At 37.1% G+C, this 25,385-nt stretch overlaps 1 protein-coding gene across 1 annotated transcript in view; it reads left to right on the forward strand.

Moving 5' to 3' along the window:
* LOC144471104 (lachesin) overlaps positions 1-25,385 on the forward strand; it is a 170,481-nt gene that overhangs the window by 93,484 nt on the left and 51,612 nt on the right. The window contains exon 3 of the mRNA XM_078182843.1: positions 24,396-24,508. Coding sequence (XP_078038969.1) covers positions 24,396-24,508 — 113 coding nt within the window. The remainder of the gene's footprint in view (positions 1-24,395; positions 24,509-25,385) is intronic.

The raw sequence follows: 25,385 nt of genomic DNA on the forward strand, positions 1-25,385 counted from the left end.
CTCCTATTCAAAAATTTCTTACGCGGAGGATCCCCGGAAACTTCTTTTCGTTTCGACAAGCCGGTATCGGATCGACACACGGCTGCGCAATAATTTCGCAGCCGGATTCGAGCTTCTTGTCACAGCCCCGTTTCGAACTCCGCCGCTATAAAATTATACACCTTCGCGAGGGCGAAGCCCGGCGAGAACCCGGTCACGTACCGGTTTCATTTAAGGGAGCACTGTATTTAAAATCGTCACGACTTCTTTTCCTCATTTGCTCAGAAATTGGTTGAATACACTTGGAAATCGTTGCTCCGCATACATAACAGGCACGTGACTAATTCCCTTTTTTTTCCTCGTTTTGCTCGTTTGCCCAGCCCCTCCCCCGGACCGACTTCGCACCCCCTCCGCCTCCGCCGTTCGCGCGCTCTTCTTACGCGTTTAGCACGGAAATTCAAACAACCGCAACAGGTAAAAGATTGATGGCTCGAGTGTCACGCAGTTAAAAGTTCCCGGGGCGGAAACAGGAATTAAAATTAGTTCGGCGGGCCAATTACGAAGACGACTTGATACGACGTAATTGTGATAATTGTGTACAGTGAGCTCGCTCGAATTGTCTCTCGGCTTACAAACAATGGGCGGGGTGGTGGGGATGCGATTAATCGAGCCTCGCGTCTCGTTTTTATGGCAGGAGTTGTTGATGTAATAATAGTTAATGATAAAATAGTAATTGTTGATATAATAGTAGTATTTAATATAATAATAATTGTTGATATAATAGTAGTTGATATAATAATAATTGTGAATACAATAGTAGTTTTTACTAAAATATTAGTCGATCATAAAACGTAACAGTTCAATTAAAAATAAAACATTTCGTGGATTATCAGTGCATCGACAAACGTTGCTGCAGAAAATGCCACCAACAATTTCCCAGGAGCGAGCTCCGCCTGTTTTAAATGACAGGCACAGTGCCAATTTCGCAATAATCTAGAGTGTACCACGAAGGTTTTACAGAATCGAAACTCGTTCCCCATTTATGTTCCGGGAAAACACTAAAAGAACTTCTGCATCAAGTTTTAGGGAGTCGTTGCGAAGGCTTCAATCTTCGAATACATGGTTGATTCAATCTCGAAACTCCAAAGTTTTTAGAGATCTTTCAGTTTGCAGCATTTTCCAGGAGAGAACGTGTCCTCCTGTTTCCCACCTGCTGTGTTCATGCAGACACTTCCTGGAAGACAATGGATGGCGCGCGTCGTGGAAATGGGGGCTGCCAGCTTTAACCTAAGTTCAGTTTCATTGTTGTACGATTCGATTTTACAGGACTGTAAAGGATTTAAAAATATTCAATTTCAATTAATTCTACTTAATTTATGTTATCTAATTCCATTTAATTCGTTTCGTTTAATTCCATTTAACATAACCACTTCAGGAATGAATTTTTATAGTAGGAAATAATCTAGTTAATTGATTCTTTTTTAGTTATGATAGTATCCCTGAAGAGGTTGATATTATTTAATTTTATTTAACTTCATTTAACTCCATTTAATTTTATTTTATTTAATTTTATTTAATACTATTTAATTTCATTAATTTCATTTAACTTCACTTCGTTTATTTGCGATTCTAATAATGTATATAATTAATACAAAATATATATCCACAAATAGATATATAAAATAATACTTATAAGGTGTATCTATAATAACTACTTGTAAACCAAGTAAAGTTAACCTTGAAACAAAATAAATAAGAACTGTACTTATCTAGAATAGAATAAAGTGAAATAATAAATGTACTCAAATACAAATACAAACTTAACAATTGAAAAATAAGCATGATACTAAAATAACAACATTTGTCTTACTCGACACAGCAATCGATAACTTCACAGTTGCCAACCCCACCACCCTGCTTCACAAATTAAACAGCAATCCCCGATAAAAATGTTCCACGGCCGCTAAAAGCAGAGTCGACTTACCGCAATTCCCTAAACAGTGATCAAGCTCGTAACGGGAACTTAGCGACAAAGTGAGACACCGTTCATCCTCCGCAGAACATAATTGAATACAGCACTTCGGAGACGGCGGACGGTCGAGCGCGAAGACCCGGGGTCTGGCTGCACGAAGAGGACCTCGGAGGACCCTCCCTTCTCCTCTCTTCATCGCCGGCGGCAGAAAAAACAATAACAATTACTACTACCGGTAGCGGGGGTCCGCGAAAAACGTCAGCCGTCATTCCGCGCGGTTCTATATTCATATTCGAGCACCGAGAACCGAACTCATTTCGAGCTGAAGATGTGTAGCTACGGCGGGCCGCGGAGCTCACGAGGGAAAAAATCGATCGAGGTCGGAAACAAGGAATTCCCGAAAGGGGATTTCCTTCTGCCCCACCGACCTAAACTTTTCTCCCCCATCATCCTCCAGTTTTCTGTCTCCCTCTCTCTCTCTCTCTTCTTCCATCTCTCTCTTTTTTCTCTCTCTCTCTCCGCCTCCTCTTCCATCTTTCTCTTTTTCTCCCTCTTTCTGCCAGACACCCCCGTTCCGTCTTTTATAGGCACCAGCGATCGTATTCGCGTCCCCTTCTTCTTGTTCCTCGCCCGCATTTCAGAAAATCGAAAAAAAAAGAGCCGTAGGAGCCGGCCGAAATGTCGTGAAAAAGGTGCGACAGCGTGTACCGAGGGATCGTTTCAATGATTAAGGACGACACGGCCGCCTTTTTTTCCGCGGCGAGCGTGAAAAATGATCCCTTGTAGCGGATACACTCCGCCCCCATCCTCTCACGGGCTCGTAATGACACCGATCTCCGATCGGTCGCTTCGAGTTCTCGATAACGCGGTGTTTCTTAATGCTGTTACCGCCGGGACGCGCTTCTTTTGTGGACGGGAGCGTGTTACTTTTCTCACCCTCACCACGGTAGAGCGGACGGAATCGCGGCTGGATGGACTAGCGCGGATCATTCCACGTTATTCAGACGAGGCTACGATGGTTGGCGGATTGATGCCACGCCGCGGATTTTATGCATTTACAATGTGAAGAGGGTGGATAAATTATTGGAGCGTAGAGATGCTTGATACCGAGGTTTATGTTTTTAATAGTAATTTTTAGGAAACAGTTTAGGCTCGTGTGGTGACTTTGAAGAAAGAATAAAAATTTCTGCACTGTTTTCAGACGAACTTTTATAATAATATAGAAATAACGAATTTAATAATAAATTCGTTTGTATTTGATGAATTGTCGCCTAGTGGAAGTCTCTTGTAAGCCTTCAATTTTACGTGTTTAATAAAAACAATTATCTAGTATAGTAATTCGTCCATAATCTAAAATTAATTTATTATTCAGTGCAATTTTAAAAAAGTTATCGCCTTCCACAAATGCGAATACTTTGTTTATGCATTGAATATACTGTCGCACCGTCATCGCTTTATTTTATTGTTAAAAGACATTTCCAAAAGTGTTACCTGCGAATTGACATTCGCGTATTCCCTCTTCACCCCCCTCGGTTCTCATCAATAATAAACGAGTTTTTTCTGGTCGTTTTAGTATGTTAGAGTGGGTCGATTGATATTATCGTTTTGATTTATGTCGATATTATTGTCTCGAGAGAAAAATGGATTGGGAGAAGATTGGGTAGCTCGAAGGACAAATAGGACAAATGTGGTAAATTCTTTTAGATAACCTCGAACATTTAATAGCGTCCTTCACCTTTTTTTTTTTTAAGCGAGGAATTTTTTATACGAAACTTTTTTTCATTATTTACTTTTTTATTTATTGTTGATGATTTTTCAATAATAATTTATTTTCTTAGACTGTAGCATATACTTTGTTTAGGTAAAGATAATAACTTTAGACTTAACAAATAAAGTGAAACGTAAGTTACTGAATTCTCGCAATGAGTGCAGAGGATTTTTGATTTTCATGAACAGCAACAGCTTACTGGAAAGTTAATGATTTTTGAAAAATAAAATATTTAAGAAAGCGTTACGAATAATAAACTATATATTATATGTATAAAATTTTCTTATACAATTGGGGAATTAATAATATTAAATATAGTAGATATTTCTAGATATTATTCGATATTCAAACTATTAAAAACTATTATACTATATTAAATTATATTATATTAAATTACAAATTAACCTTGACAAAGTATATTAAATTATATTACATTAAATCATATTATAGTATTTTCACTTGTTTTATACTATATTAAATCATATTATAGTATTTTTACTTGTATTATACTATATTAAATCATATTATAGTATTTTTACTCATATTATGTTATATTAAATCATTACAATATATTGAATTGCGTAAGATTATATCAGAAACTGTTAAGAACAGCGCATATGAATTTCCCAAGGAAGCATAAACGTTCCAACGATCCGCGCGAAATTATACGCGTATCCGTATATCGCGGCGTCCACTGGAATCGCAGGTGTCAGATAAAAGCAAATTCTTGTTACAATCCGGCTCCGCACCGAAAAAGTATTACCGAACCCATTTTATATTCCCTTAGAAACCGCCGCACCCTTTACTTTAATCCATTTTTCTCTGCGGGTAATAATATTGACGTAAATCAAAATAACGTTAGGTGGCCGCGCCCCCCCCCCCCCCCCCCCCCCCCCGCACACCGACAGAGAGTAATATATTTCTCATGCTCTTATCCTAGCTCAGAGACCTGCCAGGATCACAGATTGGAACCGCCGAAACTTTTTTTATTCGCGTGACAAGAAAGAAAAAAAAAATGAAGCAAGAAAGAACAACCCAGGTATTGTGCTGCGACCGTGGGCAGCGCCCTCGCGGAATTAATTTCAATTTCGTATGATTTGTAAACGCGCGAAGGAAAAATAGAGAAGCGTGAACGAAAGACAAAGAAAAGAAACGCGAAACAGGATAAATCACAATGGAATATTTATGTTTTGCGCGCGCGGTTCGCGCAGTGGCGCACGCTATTTCTTCGGCCGCCGTATCTCTTCTCACGTATCGGGTTAACCGGAAATTAATTTCAGATTTTTTTTCTCTCTCTCTCTTGTCCCCCATATTCATGAAGCGGTATGCTCAACTTTGTTATTACTTCCCAGCCGTTTCTTGGAAGTGGTTGTTCTACGGGGGCAAGAGGAAAATGAGGTGGTTTCCATTTTTGTAGAAGCACCGTAGTTGGATAAACGGATTCTATACATTTGAAATGAGCTTTCAACTATCGGATGATCTAAATATATAATGTTCTTTTTTTTTCAAACGTTATACAATTTCGGAAAAGGGGCGAAATTATACGCGACTGTGCAACGGTATTACGTAACAATGGGAATGCTTATCGCGAATATCTTTATTATTTAAAAATCCGTCACGATTCGAAGGGCGAACGAAGATTTCGCTTAAATGATTACAGTTTTATTCGTTCCTTATTAATATGTATTGGGCGTGTGTAGCCTATCGCGTGAAGGAAAAGAGTTCTTAAATTTTCAATAGTATCGGCAATAGTATACCAGAAGAATCGTTTTATCCAATTGTTGAATGAAAACGTTATTTATCAGTCGCGCTATAGGCGTTCCGATGCGGAATAGCTTATAGCGGTTTTGTAAATCATTTCGCGTGTACGGGAAATTCGTTTATCGTCTAAATGCAAATGCGTGATGTTTCATTTATTCCCGGCCAAATTCATTGAATTATCGTCCATTATTGCAGATAAATAAGGTTAACGGAGTTCTATAAATATTAATCCGCCAGCAGTTTTAGAGCCGAACGGGATTCTATGTACACGGCGATCCGCGAGTGACACTGATTCACGGTTTTATCGGGTTACGCGTTACAGGAAATGATTTGTTATTCTATAATGGAAACGAAGAATTCGATTCAACATTTTCTTGGTAAAATGGTTAGTAGGAGTATATTTCTATTTTACAACTGCGAGTGAAATGGTTGCGTATATTTTGGAAGATCGTCGCGGAATGTAATCGATAATAAATCGTGTTTTATATATTAGAGAATAACCTCTAATAATTTGAAGAAAATTAATAATACATAGCAGTGCTAATTGCCAATTGTATAAGATGTTATTTAAATAAGAAATAATGCTATTATAACTCGTTAAGCACTGTTTAATTCTTTATTACCGACTGCTGATGCATTTTTCTTAGTTTCAATAATTATTTCATGAATTATTTCTCCGACCTTTTCGTTAATATTTTTATAAAACGATTATCGATTACCAGAAAAATCGCTGTCCTGTATAATACCTTGCAGTAGTATAATAAAACAAAGAACCTAATGAGGAGTTTTTAGGATCAATTATGATACGTTTAATGGCATCTGTAACAATTAATATATATTTCGAATACCGGTTAATATTTGTCAGCAGGACCATTAATTTTGAGGCGTCCTGTAGGAAAATTAATCCGGCGTTTCGACCGGGGAAAGAAAAAAGATTGATTAAAGTGGTGGCTGCTAGTTATTCCCAAAAGGCGGACGAATATCCCGTGGCATCTGGGTCCCGGCCGAAGACCTGATTACTTTAATGGCAAAATCGATTGTAAAGAAATGTTATTCGTAAAAGGGTACACATTCATCTTCCTTACATTAACTCGCATCTCGAATATTGTATAGGCCGGGGGCGGCGATGACGGCGGCGACGGCGGCGGCTGGCAGGTTTTCGTGTCGGCGGAATATAGGACAAACGTTACGCATCGCCGATTTTCATAATGATATTGCAATTAACTTCCGTCTCTTGACAACGGGCATCATGAATCGTTCGCGCTCTCATCCCTTGGGAGAACGGTAGCCATTATAATTTCAGACGTATTTATCCAGGAAGCCTCACCCCTGACGATCTTGAACAGATTGAATAATAATATACCCTCTGCCCCGGCTTCTTCTTCCTCGTCTTCTTCTTCCTCTTCTTCGTCGTCCCTTTGCCGGCGCGCCACCCCGCGCCCCGCGGACCAACCGCCAAGCTTGACTCTGTACACTCGGTTCCAGGGAGGGGAAGGGAGGCTGTCGGACGAGCAACGTTAGGAACACCGAACGGAAACAATCAATCATTCCCGGTATTTCGCAATTTTCTGCTCTCGATCATTCCCATCTTTGCCCCGTGTCGTTTCTTGCTGGAACTACCGTGAAACAAACTCCGCTCTGAAAGCATTAATGCCCTTCCGGTGTGCTGCGTCTAATTCGCAGAGAACGCTCGAAAGACAGATGTAATGGAACTCGCGGGTAACAACAACCGGCTAACGAAAGTTATCAATTACGTGGCCGATGGCCGGGGAGGGCCGATCGATGCGTGCCGTCGAGACAATTTTTATCGAGGATAGGGTGTCTGTGTTTGACCTTGACGAAGATAACACACGCGACAGTGGTCGTTAGAATAGGTCGTACGTAATATTTACATAGTATAAAATAATATAATTTGTTTTTTCAGCGATTTTTAAGTGTAGTTACTGCCACAAGAAAATTTCTTGAGTAGACGAGTTGTGATGTAACGAATTTATTGAGTAGATAACTAAATTTATCGAATAGACAAGTTGTAAAATAATAAATTCATTCAATAGATAACTTGTAAAGTAACAAACTTTTCGAATGGATAAATAGTAAAGTAACGAATTTATTGAGTAGATAACTTATAAAATAACATATCCATTCAACAGATACCACAACAAATAACAAATGCATCGAATCTCTAACTTGTAATTAGATTTAGTCAATAATATTTCTACATTCTCCTGAATTCACATTCTCCTAAATAAAAAATATATTTTACTCTAATTTATTTTGCTTTAACTTTATATTTTTGTCGAATTTATTTTTCTTGTAGCTAATCGAACAAATTTGTATTTTGTACAAGGATCTAGTTGCAATAGTTTAAAAGCCGACGATTTTTGTAGAGCGACTGTGACCGAGCAGATTTTAGACGGAACAATTTTGCAACGATTCATTGGCAAAAACTGTGCACGGATGTGATGGATGAAATATGTACGAAGGCCTGGAGAAATTAGTCCGCATAGCTAAGAGGTTAATAGAACATCGCAATGGGAACGGTACAATGCGACGTACGAAAAATCAATGCGACGGAACGACGGACGTCTTCGCGTTGTACAATCGTATCGACAAGTGACAATTAGCCAGAACGATCACTGCGATTCGTAGAGCGGACGCTGTGTCGATTATTTGCAGCGCGACTTCTATCAGCTGGTCAATCTTTAATTATTGAAAAACAATTGAGCGTCGCAGGATAGTGCGACTCATAGTCACTCAGCAGAGTGACCAATAACAGTAAAAAACGGTGCTTATTGCTCCACGAAGCGTCTGGCTCGAAAAGTGTATTTGATAAATTTTTAATCATTGCGTATATAAAAATTGTATATTTATAACTAATCAAAGATTATAATCATCTGAAAAAGTTTTTTATTTTGATTTCTACTGGGCTTTTTTAAAAAGGAAATCTTCAATTTTCGAACTTATGGAATGCACAGATTTTTTAAATGCATATTCTAATAGCATTTTTATTTTATTTTTGCGATGGGTAATGTTTTAGTCTCAATTTTGCTTTCATTCTAATTTTTACAAAATGACGTATTATAATAAGAACTTACATAGAGAGTTTAATTATTTATAAATCTATTATACAGATATGTATCTTTCTATTTTCATATTATCGCGAAAGGATTATCGCTGTCATTAGTCGCGTTTAAATAAAAAATTAAATCGCGCGTAAAATCGTCGATTAGTTAAAATTTCCGAGATTGAATTAAATATATCGAACGAACACCGGCGAATTGCATTGTCGCTGAAATATGAATAAATGAGCGCATACTTTATCTCATATTAATGAAGTTTCTGTAATTAATTGCCCCCTGATAACTGGACTCGGCGATATTATTAACAAGTGACACGATAATTAATATCGCCGAAGTACTAAAATTTTGCCATAATCTCGTCGCTTTACAACGTGCGATCATAAATATTCAATATTCAAAATATATCGTACACAATTATTAATAATACCAGCGCGATAATTGACGAACAACGTTCGTAACCAAATAATCTTTCAGACTCACAATATTTAATTATAATATTGTAGTAATTATGATACTTAAATTGATAAATAATTTGCGCGAACTCATCAGCCGTTCATTGACGAATAACGACGACGCTTCCGTCGATGATTGGAATTTTCGCACGATCGTTTTTCGCCGGACATAAATAGCGACTAAGCGACGCGCAAAACGGCGCGCGCGAACAGAAAACAATGGAAATTCTCAGACAACTGTTTCCCCAACATTGAGGATTAATCGGCCGGTGAGAAATTCTCAATGATAACATCTGTGAAAAAAAGGCAGAGGCAACACGTTCGAGTATTTCTACCTTAAAATGTATCGCATTGTACCTCGCCCAGGGACAATGTACTGCAGCGCGTCCTTTTATCTGCGCTTACGTACATACATATGCCGAAACACGGTTCTTTTCGCGCGCGCGTATGTATAGATATACGTGCACATATATCTCTACACAGGACGAGCGCGTGTGGCCCCGTGCACGCGCACACAGATCCGTTTTCAAGCAGTCGAGAGACTGCCGACAGAGAGACAAAGTTATGATGTGGCCGTTTCAATATTTCTGACACGGCCAATTCTCCCGTAATAACGAATCACGAATTTTTTGAAAGCGACAGTCTTTGCGACTTGCAACGCCGATGGATCAAACAGCCGGACCAATTATCGACAGCCATCGTATCCGGCGACGTCGTTTCCCTGCTGAAACCGTGCCGGGTGTCGACCTGTGTTCTGACGGATAATTACGTGATCGTGTAATAGTCATCTTCGCGACGGTCGTAATTTCTTTAAATATCATCTATCTTTTCTCTGATTTCATCTTATTGCTTTGAACTCATCTTATTGCTTTAACAAAATTATTAAAGAAGAAGAGGAATTTATATTTCCATGCTTAAGAATGCGTAAAATTTTTATTTTCTTATTTACGATATATTTTGTTCAGATTTTTCTTGGATGATCAGTGCGTTGGAAATTTACTTGTCGACTTCAGTTAAGTGAAATATATGACGGAACGATAATTATAATTATAATAACAGTAATGACTAGAGTATAAATGTTTTTGCAATGCAAAGCTGCGATTTATTATATCAATATATTAATATATATTAAATCTTGTATTATGTTCATATTACTACTGTTTAAATTATATTTACTCGTTTCTGACATAAACGTATAAAATATGCGGTCCAATTTGACTGCAGGATTTATTAAGATTTGTTGCAAGGTTTATTAAGATTTATTGCAAGGTTTATTAAGATTTATTACAGGATTTATTAAATTAAGATTTATCGCAAGGTTTATTAAGATTTATCACAAAATTCACTAAGAATTATTGCAAAATCTGAGACGCGTCGCTCGACTTTAATAAAGGTCCATAAGCGTTACGAATACTTATGGGACCGACCGTATCTAGAAATACAGCTGACTAACGTAGTTCCACCGTATATCAAAAAGCTCGTCAATCGACCGTCGCTCCCTATGAAGTATTTGTGAAAACACTCGGTTTTCAATTGCGTCCTCCCGCGAAGTCCCTCGACAGTACTTGCTATATGCACGAACGACGGATAAAAGTTCGTCAATGATGGGGAATTTCCTCGAGGGCCCCGAATTCACTATTTTAACAAGCGGGTCCCCAAGAACCGTTAAAAACTAATTTCTAACTTGGTCTACGGGAAGTCCTGAATTTATGAATGTCCGCCATTCAGGAGCAGAAAAGCGAAAAGTTTACGCTCCGAGACAATAAACCCGACGTTCTCCGGTCAGTATAAATTCCGCGGCCGCTAACTCCGAACGTTCGACGGATAAAAAAAGAATTCTTCCCATTACTGGAAATGGCCGAAAGTGCGCTGGAAACCTGATACCGTTACTATAAAATATAATATGTATATATATTTGTTTATATATTTATTTATATAATATATTTATTTATATATTTATTTATATAATATATTTATTTATATATTTATTTATTTATATATTTATTTATTTATATATTTATTTATCTTAGAGTGACGACCAAAAGATTGGACTCGGTTTACAAACACCTAACAATACATTTCTATCTTAACCTTTCATTCTTTACATTTAAACCCTTTCCACTCTCATTCTCACTCTTGACCCTTATATCTACTAACTAAAATCTGTTTCTGCATTCTAAACTTCTCCTTCTATTGCACCTGCTCTGCCTTTGGTTTATCTTTAGTCTCTTACCATAAAGTCCTAATAATGCCCTCTCCTTTTGCCATTCTTTTCTCTTTCTCTCAACCTTGCCCTTCTCTCGCCTTTAACTCCACTCTTTCCGTTTCTTTGCAATCTTTAAATACAATATGTATATTATAAATTAATTATGAATGAAATGTATGAACAACAGACGGCGCGACGACGCAACGATTTCAAGTATAATAAACGCATTCAGCGTTCCGTGATTCTGTAAATTATCGCGCGAATTACGAGACCATACGGGAACTCGATATTCTAGCGTTTATTACAATGTCCCTAGAGAATATTAAAATTTTCTGGGTCACCGGTGAGCTCATAATTTCGTTCCAAGAAAACGTGTAGTTAATCATTGGAATAGCGAATCATTTCTCTGCGACGTTTTCAAACACGTGTATACGGTTCAACTGTTTAATATGAAAGTTCTAGTGTACACCTATGCTTTGCCGTGGAAAACAGACTATCATTTTTCACTTCAATTCAGATTTACTTCGAACTAATAATAATAGTAAGAAATTTTGATAATAAGAATGAAATAAAAATAAAAACTTCGATCATGCATTGTCTTGTAATAATAGAACTGATATGTTATATGTTTAGTGCTCTATAAATTTCGAAAGAAGAAAATCGACACTGTAATAATAAATATTTCGATAATTCCAATGTCGAAACAGTGTTATTAACATACAGTGAATTTTCATGTAAAATAAAATTTTTTTAGAAAGATACGCTAGTGAAATAAAAATGTCTTTCTGTTATTAAACTTTTCAGGGATGAATTTTTATAAGGATCAATCTATTTAATTTCTTCTTTTTTATTTATCATACACTTTATTTCATTCGATGAGATTTTATCGGTATTGCTGAGGAATTCTTTAGCGAATAGTTTATCAACTGATCCTCATTTTCTTTATACTTAGAATATTTATAATTTTAAGAAAACTGAAAGTGCGCATACGTGTCAATATCCCTTAAGAGGTTAACAATAGGTGTAATTCAATGTAATTAATATTCCAAAATTCTATGAATCTTTCTAATATTTAAAAGTTTGCTTATTTATTTTTCTCTACTTATTTGGTAATTTTATTTAACAATAAACGCATAGATCTCCAGAAATGACTGATACATATCGCTTCATAAAAATTAAAAGATTGGACTTATTAAAATTTTCCACAGTCTTTCTACTTTTACAATATTACATAGTTGAACATATAAATACTTAGCAGAGTCTCGTGATTGAAACAGTTACAAAATAAAAATCAAAAGCCGCGTCGCGAGCGCAACGAATCCAGCGACGACAGAAAAGCTGCGGGGAACGAAAAGTGACGCTTCCCCCGTCGAGGCGCGCAAGAAACGCAAACCAGCTGCGCTTAATTACAGTCTGCATCGCGTGCGCAGGGCGACCGACGAGCTATTATAAATCAATGAAGTTTCCCAATTCTACGAAATAAGAATACGAACCGCGCGTATATCAAGGATACGTAGCCGCGCGGATCCAATTAAATCCTCCTGGGCGCTCGCGGGGACCAAGATTGACCTGTCGCGGAGTCTCGTTTACTCGAACTGTCACTCGCAAAATTACTTTTGAATGACTGATTCAAATGGAGCGCAAGCGGTGTTCGATGATTTGTGCCGCGCGATTTACATCGCAAATGTTACGCGCTATAAATCACAGTCCACGGGCGTGTGTTTGCAGGAACACCGCGCCACCGAAATTCTGCTGCGAGCGCGACGGACACAGAAAAGTCCCTTCTGCGAACGTCAAGAAGCTATTTTTACTATTTTTATCAACAGCGAAATTTATTCGGAAACGTTTGCGATCTCTGACAAAATTCATCTCGTGAATATATAAATTGTTCGAATAAATTTGGGCACTACCGAATGACCGATTCGGTCGTGAAAATTTAGCTCAATGTTAAATTTTCGTTTCTATATTGATTTTATTTATTTTATTGATCGCGAAAGATATTTAATATTTACAAACTTGTATAACAATAGTGAAGCTTACGGTAGTATAATCTAACATAGAAAAAGCTGATATCAGTTCGTAAAGTGTTAAAATATATAAAATTTAAAATCAATAAAAATATAATATTTTTAATATATTATATTCCTATATGTATAATATATTTACTGTAATATTTCATTGTATGGTTCTAACATTTGCAAAACGAAGGGGGTATAGAAAAATTCTTCCATCGAAACGATTACAGCTGATCGAATTTATGTGTTTTCTTTTTCTTGAAAGTAAGATGAACGCGCGCCTTCGGAACATAAAAATGGTAAAGATTCCGAAGTGGCGAATTTTCCATAAAATATCATATCCACCGGATGCCGAAAACGTGAAGATGTCTCGCGAGTTGCCGCGTAAATATTTTGAGGAACTAGCTGTACCTAGATGCACGGCAAATACTCGTCACTTTCTTCCCCCTGGCCGTAGTCAGTGTACCCCGGTACCTCTGCCGGTGTTAGCATTCCCTATATAACGTATACGGGGATTTACTGTATGGCTATCATATATCAGATCCTGTTTGTCAGCAAACTCTACGACGTGTCCGTCCACAAATATTTAGAAGAAGATTCGCCCGGTATCCGGTCGGATCGGTCGCGATCGCTGAACGACGTCGCAACGACGAGGAAAAAAAAGGGTCGCCGGATTGGAATCATTTTTTCTGTAATTAATTGGGAACGGTCGTTTTTTGGTGGCCGCTGCCACCTGGCAGACTGTCAAGCGAATCGGTTCGTTCGTGTAAGATCGGAGAACGGGACGCCGGGAGCGTACGTGTTTACCGGAAATGCCCGATGAAATTACGTCCAGCGCCAAATTAACCTCGGCTTCGAATTAATCTGGTACTAGTCTGAAAACATCGTTTGTAAATATGTCAGCGAATTCGATGCTTCGAAAAGGTAGACGAGTACGATGCCATTTAAACCTTTGCACTTGAAGACATTTTAATTGTTCCTTCTGATCTGTGCAGTGTTTCTATTTTGTATGATTTACTGTATTTTGTGCACGTGAAATTCGCTCTTGTGATTCGTAAAAATAATTGGAACGTGGAATGTGGAATCGTTCATTTTTGCGATCCGACGTATTAATATGAGAAGGTAATGCGTAACTAACTCATATCCTGTGAAAGTGATTATTGCGATATTTTTCGGTTTTTTCAACTATTTTCATACTTTGCGCGACTAGAATGACCTTGAGTTATAGGTCGCTGGATTCGTCTTAAAATCGGCGATAATGTCATCGAAAAACAAATACTTCGTTCCATTTGAAAAAACATCGATGACCTTGAAATCTCAAAAAATATGACCTTTAAAAAAAACCATTTCCACCACAACATGTGCCCCTTCGAACCAAACAATTTGTTCCTCAAGCATTTTCGCGTATCATTAACGATAATGGAGATATTGCTTTGTAACACTTTATTTACCCCACCCTGTATATGCACAGTAAATATCAACACTAACTCAACATACTATAAATTCCATATACAAATCCAGGTGTCTTATAAATATGAAAATTGTCAATAAAAGTATAATAATTTAGAATAACGAATTGACAATAAAGTAATCTAACGAAAAGAATTAATAAACAAAGTCACCCTACCATTTTGTGCCGAATCGACAGTAAATTGCGACGCGGAAACATTCGAAGTAAATATTGTTGGAACCGTAAAAACCATCGTGATAAGATCGTCGACTTTTAAATCAAAATAAGCGGAAAAACGCGTTAATTTCCAAATGCGTTTGTACGAATCCCGCTCAGTGCATCGCTGAGAACAAACTGGGTTACGATCGTAGCAATATGCTTGAGAGAACTGATTCGTTTTATGGGGCAGTTATTACTGAACTGCGGGATTTGATGCATTAATAAGCACCATGGGCAGCTCTGATACGAAACAGCGAAAGCGTTCAGCGAATTTATGAGCACTGTTCTTTTTTTGATAATTGACTTATTAGTAGGAATTTCTAATTACTGAATTCAATAATTAATGTAGAACGTTTTTATTTTGCGAAATAAATATGTTCACTTTTTGTGCTCAATTTCATTTATATCGCATAATATGAGATTTAGTTAATTTTTATTACACAATGTAAAGGTTAATTTATATATATATATTAATTTTATTTGTATGCTTTCCAACTGTTGGATGAATATTAATATTGTTCAAAGAAACATACAACAAGCGTTTTATACTAATATCGGAAAAATCGTTTCGTCTAACAATAATTCTTCGTCCAGTCAGTGATGTAGTCGTCAAAGAAAAAATATTCGATAAAACTTGACTAAATCGTAAACAAGTGTGCCGGAATTTTCGCGCGAACTCCGATTCCCATAACAAATGGACACGCGAACAGATTCCTCGTTTTTGTCGACCGTTCTTCCCGCGATGTATCTCGTTTTATTTTCGGGTTAGAACACTATTTTTGTAGCTAATACTCTAAGCCTACTATCGCTAAAACGTCGCCTATCGATGTCATGGTCAGCCCATAAAACTGTATACTGTTAGGTTTACCAGAGCGTGCGGATGCACCGGGAGAGAGCATCCGGCGCACCTGGAAGCCCTGTGCAGGCGAACCTGACAGGTTTACCTTAAAGTGCATAGCCCGCCTGACACACTCCAGAGTCGAATTAATAAACTTTTCGGTGTCCTCGACATATAAAACGGCTCCCGAATCTTCTCGCTACCTTATAAAATAGAAAAATAAAGAAACAATAATAGTAAAGTGACGAAATAATTGTAACTTTATCTTTAGTCTGCGTAGAGCTTATTAAAAACATCGAGATTTCTATATAGAATTTTAAGCTGCATCTTAACTACGTTTTTAAAACGATGAAAAATTATGGCTTTAATTAAATTAAAACAAATCCTTTCACCGTGATATTCTATCTTATTTCATTCAACAATTTGTCCGGAATATTATTCGAACGAAATTTTCTCCGAGAAATTTTTATCCGGAATATTTATTCAAAATATTGTTTAATTAACACTCGACTCTGTTCTATGCATAAGTAAGTTTCACAAAAGCTATGAAATATTTTGGATACTTTCATTATGATATTCTATTTTATTTCATTCGAACAATTTATCCGGAATATTATTCGAACGAAATTTTCTCCGAGAAATTTTTATTCGGAATATTTCTTCAAAATATTGTTTAATTAACACTCAACTCTGTTCTGTGAATAAGCAAGTTTCATCAAAGCTGCGAAGTATTTTGCAGGACTTTTTTTCGGTAAACAAGATGGCCGCTGACCTTAATATCATCCTCGAAGCGGATATTCATTCGGTATAGATGATTTGTTTACACGAGTTGACAAAATTGCACACGTAGTTCGGCCAGTCAGATATTAAGTGGGCAACGGGACGAGTACCCGGAGGGTAGATAAGTTTATTAAAGTCGGTAAATCGCTGCATCGACACGTTCCTGTCTGTTCGCTACGGAAGAAAATATTTCCCGATCGTTAACGGGACAGCGAGGCATTTCTCTTATCTCATTCGGTTCGGGCCGAGATTCCTCCGTTTCCCGTTCATACCTTCATTTCTATGTGTCTCCATACTCGGCCGCCCCCCCACGTTCTCTCCATTTCTTTCCTCTTGTCACCTGCTCCGGTTGTGTTTCATTCTTTCAATCTTTCTCGTGTCACGACGATCCGTTTTCGGCACACGCGCTCTCCTCCTACGGATTCTTTTAACATTCGCGTACCAAATGCTGACAAACAAGTTTCGCGCATAAAATCGCTGGCTCCGACAAACTAACTTATTATTTATTACCGAACTTATTATTTAACCTGTCAGCTAGTACAATTTCTGTATAAAGTGCATGCTTTACTTTTGTAATATTATTGCTACAATTTTATTATTAACATTTATCTATATCATTTAGATCGTAAAGAGAAATTATATTTTCTTAATTAACTAGCAATAAATGTTAGTTATAAATATAAGTTAAAGATATTTAAGAAATTCAATGATACTATATTGTTTTGATACTGAAATGTCTACGCGTTGCTGTATTATATAATCAATAGAAATAATTTTTATTTTACCAAAAATCAGTAATATAATAATAAACAGTCAGTTTTGTGAAAATAATCGCAGCAGTTAATTTCTAGTGTGAAATCACCTATGACAAATATTTTTAACAGAATTAAGTAAAAGAATTAAAGATTGCTGAGAAATTGCAAAAATGTTAACAAATTAATCAATTATCTTTCCACGCTTATTCTATTATTAATAAAAGTTTTCTATTACTAATAAAAGTTTTTGTAAATTTAGCAAAAACGAGCGCTCAGATCGAATTGCTCGGCGTGCTCGTTCCAATTATTTCCATTCAGCGTTATTTTATATTAACTTCTGACTTTCCGGCGAACGAAAAAATATCGCGGTGGAAAAGTAGTCCGGAAACGTTACGGGCAAATTCGTAAAAATTGGCATCTCTGCGGGGAGAGGCTCTCTCATTCATTTTATGACAGCGGCACAGAGTACTTAACCAGAGGCGAAACTTCTGTCGGCACCTTTGATGTTCGCGTCCCCAAATCGGGAGACCTTGGGCACAATTTGAAGCTGGTGTTGCCGGTTCTTTGCGGATGATATATCCATCGCTTTTATGAGTTACAAAAGGGACAGAGGAGATACCGCATGTGAAGGACCACGTTGAACAAAACGCGGCGATATATTCGAAACAGGGAGTCGGCGCGACAAGCGACGTGAATTTATCAAACCGAATTACATTTTAGAAATTCATAATCTCTGATGCAGTTAGCCTAAAATCCACGACGACGTCGTATTTACGTTTATATTTCCTGAAGTATGTTTGTTCAACTTTCTTGACGCGTTTTTATTATACAATAGAGACTCTATTGTCTGAAAATCTATTTTTATTATTTCCTGATATTAAAAAATTCCCGAAATATTTATCTAAGTAATAATGGAAACTATAATAAAACTAATATAATAATAAAAAATAATAAATAAAATAAAACGTTCAAATAATAATAAAAGAAGCAAATATAGAAATAATACATCCAAATATAGAAATGATATTAACGAACCATTGGAATTAAATCTAATAATATTAATTGGATTAATATTAATTGGATTTAAATATTGGTGTTCAATTTACTATTAACATTAGGTTATTTTCATCCGAAATAGATTAGAAATTTTGCAGGGCGATTGAACGGCTCAGGAAATTCGCGACGAGCCGAGAGAGTGGGAATTGCGAATTTTACCAGCGCCATTAATACCGGACCATTTGTCTTGAATGACAACGATGGCATTTCTGTCCCGCGTTCTAGATATCGTCAGACACTGTGCTACTTTTTCGCAGGTGAATACAATGGACAAGGTCCGAAAGATACGTGGTATCAACAAGACGGTGGCGCGGCTCACACAGCCAAAGAAACCATCAATCTTCTGCAGCCGTACGCCTCTGCGCCAACTAATGACACGTGGCTGTGACATCGACTGGCCAACAAGATCGCCAGATTTCTATTTATGCCGGTGTTTAATGACAAACGTTTGCTTTGACGACCACTGGAACGAACAAACGTAAATATTTATTAAGTCGCCAGAGCGACGAGAAGTCCAACGCGAAGTCTATCGAACGCTAAATGCAACTGACGGGTAACACGAGGATTTATTTAAACCCCGCACCATTTTTAGTATATCTCTATATTTCGCTTACGAAATTTGTTCAGTTATTTTCTATAAAAAGGTTGCTATTGTTTCATGATTTTTTAAATAGAAAATACGAAGCCATTAAAATGGAGCATAAAATTTTATACTTTCCATGGGACATTTTAATACAAATTTTAATTTCCTTCTCTCAAATTATTTAATTGTTTAGTTATATTAATTTTCAATGAAAATAAATACACACTGGAAAGATTTTAAGTTTATGTAATTCTAAGGATAGCTAGACAAAAATTACATCCTATTATCTACAAGTATAAAATGAAATTTATATATATGTAAAATTTAAAAACAGAGGGAATTTTATTGTTTAAAAATTCTGATAATTATTTAGAAATCAAAATTGAAAAAGATCCCATGGAACGTCTAGAGTTAGAGTCTCGAATTCAGTGAAACACGCGTGCATAATCGAATTTTCTACAAGCAGAATCCGAAACGCATAAAATCGGGAAAAAATTGTCTAGTGCATGTCCGGGTGACATAACCTGACATAACATGCCAGATTTTATGCTAAATTCTTGCATGCGATTAAATGGAGGGAATAAATGGGAATCCGATAATCCGAATTTCTTCTGTAACTGTCCTCGTGGTCACACTCGAGGTTGGAAGCTGGGCACGGCCATTTTCTTTTTGCTAAGTAACCGGACTGATCGATCCAAATTGATTCAGAGACAGCTTTCCCCGCTGTTATTCGATTATGTCGTTTAACGTTCATTCAGTTAGGACGGATGAAACCAGGGTGAGTTGTAATACGAGGTGAATTGTTACATAATCGACATTCTCTGATCGAAAAATCTGACAATGTAATAAGATATTCGATCGATTTGACATAACTATGAGCAATGATATTAAATATGATATTAATTATCGTGTGACTGGATTAAATCAGTACTCATAATTTTATCGTATATTATGCGAAATTTTTGTCGATCTTTCAATGTTGGCAATTAGAATTCGTAACAAAAAACTTCTTCAATTTGATGTGAAATATGCAAATATTTTTTAGTTCAATTTAAAAGAAGAAGGAAAACTGAGTGAGAAAATGCGCTACGAAATTCACCCTGTAACTACCCTTACTGAAATACTGTAGGGTTGAAAGGGCCTAGAGATTATTTTTCAGGTTTTTCAATGACTATTATACCATTCGGTAGCTAACCGAGAAAAACTCGTCTCTGTAAAATTTCAACCCCGTAACATCCCCTCGAGGGTAGTTACAAGTTAAATTAAATCGCGCCCTTTACCACCGATTTCACGCGCCCTTTAAAAAAGAATATATCTTATTTCCGACACCAAGCTACATATTACACAATTTTTTCATACTTTCCAGTCGCAAATTGTGCAACATATCGTCGAAAAAATCCAACCGTGCCGCCGTACAGATCGCAATCTTTCTTGCAATAATTCAAGTTCAACGTGCTTTTTCAAGGTTAAAAAATACGCGCACCACCATTTATCCCGCATCGCGTTTTTGCCACCGCCTTTTCGTTTCCCTCGACTCGTTCTCCACGCACGGGCATCAGCTTTCACGTCTTATTTTTTTCACGCGCCGTTACTCTTTCCCCGCGGTAACCTGCCTCGACGTAAGTAATATCTAAATTGCTTCCTTGGTTTTAATTCGTTTTTGTCTTCTCGGCGCGCGGCGGCGTCGCTGGGACAAATTAGAAGAAAAATGCCGGCGAAGGGGGGGGGGCGGGGCGGGCCGGGAACGCGTCGCGAGGGCGGTGTAATACCTTTCCCGCTGGAATTAGTATGCCGTCCCAAATGACAGCTACCATTCTTCGTACGGATGATATTTGTATTCAGAAAAAAAAACCGGCGTAAAGCGCGTACGTTGGGCGAACCGGGAAACAAAGCGGAAGGTAAAAGTGCGATTGTTTCTTTTGCCACCGCGGAAACGAGCTACGCTAGAACATCCGTAATCCGAACATTGTTCTATTTGAAACTGAACTACGTTCGTTCGACGGCGTTCCTGTAATCTAACAATATAATTAAGCGCAAAGAATGTTACAGATTAAATGGCAAATGTTGCAAACGGAATCGTTCTACGGTTCTATGATTCGCAACGAAAGGATCAACGAAGTGGTCTAATTAATCCTTTGCAGTCGAGTGGTGACTCTGGGGCAACTATAAAATTATTCTATCACGTTATAAATAATTTCTATATTAACAAAATGTTGATTTAAAAAAAATGTTAAAAGTGAAACTGTTGATATGAATCACAGGAATCAATTTTATATGTTTAAAGTGCATTTTATCGCATAAAGTAGAAATACTATGCGCCAGAAAAGTTATTTCAGATTTCCAGTGAAAGTGGCTTCGAGTACAAAGGGTTAATATTTTATGTAATTAGTAAATCAATTTTCTTTTAAAGATTTAATTTGCCATGTATTTATTACTTCATTAACTGACTAAGAATAAAACATGACTGGAACGTTCATCTGGAATTCGTTTCACACGTTTTTCTGTGCTTTTTATTCAGGAACAATTGTGATTCCATTGTGCAAGATACGATTTGCGGAAATCACTCGAACAGTTGTTAAGGGTTGAGATAATACCGTGAACGTGGCTGCAAGTTTCGAGGAGTACAGGATCGGAAAGTTCGGGCGCAATTAATTTTTCTGACAGCGAGAAAAAGTTATGCGCCAGCTAGGGCACATTTTTAACCGCGGTAATACCTCTTTGAAAGTGTTATCTTCGTCGTAACTCAAACAAAAGTTACAATAGAGAATTTTATCCGTGATCGAATTACCGAGTTCCTGTACTCTTTGACAAAGTTGACCGCAACTTCGAAACGACCAACACCGTCGCCTTAAGCGCGCTATAATCAACTTATTCTGAACCGATCGCCCTCCATTCGTCGCAGCTTTATTGATAAATCGTCAAGTGTTTAACGCGTAAAGAATTTTTGATTTTGTTCCATTTTTCCACAAAGCCCGTGGTCTAACAATTGATCCCTAGATATGCATAATTATTTGAAACGATTTAAGTACAATACGAAATTGTGAGCAATGTTGTATGTAACGTTGTTTGGTTAATGAGTGCAGTAATTTTGGATAATAATTTGCGAATAAACATTACAGATGCACTTGCAACAATGCAAATTACAATATAAAGTATTATATTATAATATAAATTGTGAAATAGTATAACATAATATTAAATTACAATATAATATAATATTGAAACAATAATATACATTATAAATAATTATAAGTAAGTAACATAAATTAAAGTGAAGGATAGAAAAATAAATTTTGTATCGAAAATTATGGAATTGCAATTATGGATTTGCGGATTTTAAATTAAAAATTCTCAAAACAGAAATTAACGAAAATCATATTTCCTGTTTTTAACATCTTTAAAAAGCTAGAAATGTAACAGATTTATTATTTTTATTTTCTGCAATTACTGTATCATATTTCACCTACTCGCTCTCATCGTAAACGTATAAAAGTGAGTCCACTAATGCAGATTACCCGCCTTAAAATATTTTCGATAAGATTTCCCATAGCCCCGGGAAAATTCCACTTTAAGGCACAGCAGGGGCGATAATTGATCGCGGTGTAACACTCGCGTTAAGGAACTGCACTCGCAATTTATCTACCGCGTTCCATGTTTCCCTATATTCAGAAGATCCAACAGACATTACAAGTTCACCGTGGTGAAGTTCAGAAGAAGTTTCAATATAGAGCAAACAGGATCAAACTGTGCTGAACCGTATTAGCCGCTCGTAATTGTAACCGCGAGCCGAGCATATTTTTTAATAAAGTCTCGGTTAATTACGTTCAACGCGTCCATTCATCGCATAATCGTTGTGCTAACAATACCCTGCAAAGATGCAATTTAAAAATGTTGTACCTCTCAAAGAACCTGCGAAACGTCTCTTTCAATTTTTTAAGAAATTCTTCTCTTTTAATCTAGTGTTGTATTGTAATTAAAAATTAATCCATGTTTATCAAAGTGTTAAAGACTTTGAAAGAAGACGGCTTTTCGACGACAGTTCGTTACTGCAGAATAATTGTACTATATTCGTGGTTTTTCTTATTAGTGAACTATATTATTCGTTGCTAGAAAGATGGCGAAATATTGATGCGAGAAGCAAGAAAGTGTAACTTAGCAGATAATAGTGAAAAATGTGGAATGAAATCAAAATGGAAGAGGTTAGGAGAACTGTGCTGCGACGGGAGTCGGGAGGCGTGGTTTGTTTGCAGTCGGCCTGGTCCGAGTCCCTCGTTTTCTAGATATTGGGGACTAAGAAGGGGTCGTTCGCATTTATCCTACTTCTCCAAGAGCGTTGACATAAACGGATTTGTGCGAGTTGTTTCTACGCCTTTCTTTGTACCAACTTTTGACAACGGACAGTACATACTAAATTTTAATAAACAACGCCGACGATGATCTCGATCGCAACTACGCGCTGCACGTAGCACATCCTACGCTACCAAGTGACGACAAACCATGCGCGCATCTATTTCACCCCGTCTAGAGTAGTCGACGTTCTTGCAATTGAGATTCCGATTCTCCATCCGTTACTTGATACAACCTGACGGAAATCCTCCGATGCCACAGAGGACCCGGAGGTCTGTAACACAAGGTTTATGAAAGCGACGAATCGTAGCCTTTAACGTGCTGCTAGCAGTAAAATGATTATTTCAAAGAGTTGTCATCTAGAACATTTTTAACTATTATCTGTTAACTGTTGTCTCTTATCTCATACGTTCGGCTAATACGTTACTATTTTATGTCGATATCACGTCGATTGAATCTTAAATGACATTATTCGGTACTAATTGTAATTACTTATCGAATGATGCACGGAGCAGTGAACGTATTCATTCGAAGTGAAAATGGAGGATTGAAATCATGAATAATTAAAGGCATGAAAGGAGCACAGATAATATTGAACCAGGATCAATATGAGCCCTTAATAGGAACGGCAAATTTCATCCGGGCGAGCAGGGGACCAATAAAATGCCGCGAGAAGTGTCTGCGACAAATGTTTCCGTCTTGATGGCGCTGTGCGTAAACAAATGTGTGTCTCGGTAATCTTGCGAAATACTAGGAACAAATCGCATCTATACAGTACCATTTCAATCCCTTGCACCATGATTCCTTTCTGTTAATTAGCATTTATTCATGCTTAATACTTTCTTCAATAGGACTAGACAATTTTAAATAAAATAATAATATTCATATTTAATAGATGAAATCTTTATCACGAGTCTGGATCGTTATCGTAACGTAAGGGATTAAATATTGTCGCGTTTTATTCGAACGTATTGAAACCAATACTATAGTGTCGTTAATTTAGGCATTGTTAATTAAATATAGGTAGTAGCTATTATTGTTCGATTAATAAGCCGTAATTTCTTTCAAATAATGTTTCAGCGTTCGCGAAAGACTCGCGAGGTATGAGCTTAACGGGTTTGTTCATTGTTTCAGATCCGAGTGTCACAGCGGGGCCAGCGTTCGTCGGTCCGGTCGGAAATCAAACGGCCGCCATTGGCCGCGAAGTCATTTTTTCCTGCACCGTTCGCAACATAGGAAAGTACCTGGTAATGGCGTAGGGAATGACCGGCATAAAACCGCGCGGAGTACAGCAATTAAATTCTGGCGGCTTGGTTACACCGACATTATATTTCAAAATGAAACTCGAGCAATTCTCCGGTGTCCACGGATGGGACGCCGTGGAAGTGGATATGTGTACTTAGCGTTTCGTGCTTTATTTACATTAGACACGTTCAGGCGCGCTCACTCTCGGACTAATTAATGCTCTAAAACTTCTCCCTGAAGTCGGCTTCGCAATTTTCTAATTCGTCTAGTCGACTTCTCAATTTTTTAGTTCATTCAGTCGACTTCTCAATTTTTTTTTTCTTCGTCCAGTCGGCTTCTCAATTTTTGAGGTTAATAACCACGTAAAAAGCTAAGCACGGTATTTGTTGATTTTTATGTCAGAGCGAAAGCGAGGAAGGATTTGTTGCAATATCATGATCTCCTTTTTAATATTAATTTTTAAAAAATGCGCTATTTTCTTCATTTTCATTAGCTTATTTGCCTCGTTAACCGTTGTTTTATCAGGCTGATAAATACTCGGCCGTTAACTTCTAAAGTACACGATGACAGCCAGTTAATTACTAATTTAATCATTATTCTATCAAATTGATGAAGTGTAATTTAATCATTCAGAATAATTTGATCCAATAACAAAATGGATGAAGCCGTTGACGTGGCGTACGCCATGCATAATTTGCCACATTCATTGAATGTTCTTCAATACATAAACGGGCCAAACAGTTTTACCCCCCATTATCATTTAAATCGGAAGTCTAATAACCGGAGTACGTACCGTGAGCCGACGATTAATTGCTAAAACCGCACCGTTTTATTCAATTTAACTTCTTTAACGATTCATCGTACATAAAAGAATTTTGG

This window comes from Augochlora pura, chromosome 6, assembly GCF_028453695.1.
Source record: "Augochlora pura isolate Apur16 chromosome 6, APUR_v2.2.1, whole genome shotgun sequence".
In the NCBI taxonomy this organism is placed as follows: Eukaryota; Metazoa; Arthropoda; class Insecta; order Hymenoptera; family Halictidae; genus Augochlora; species Augochlora pura.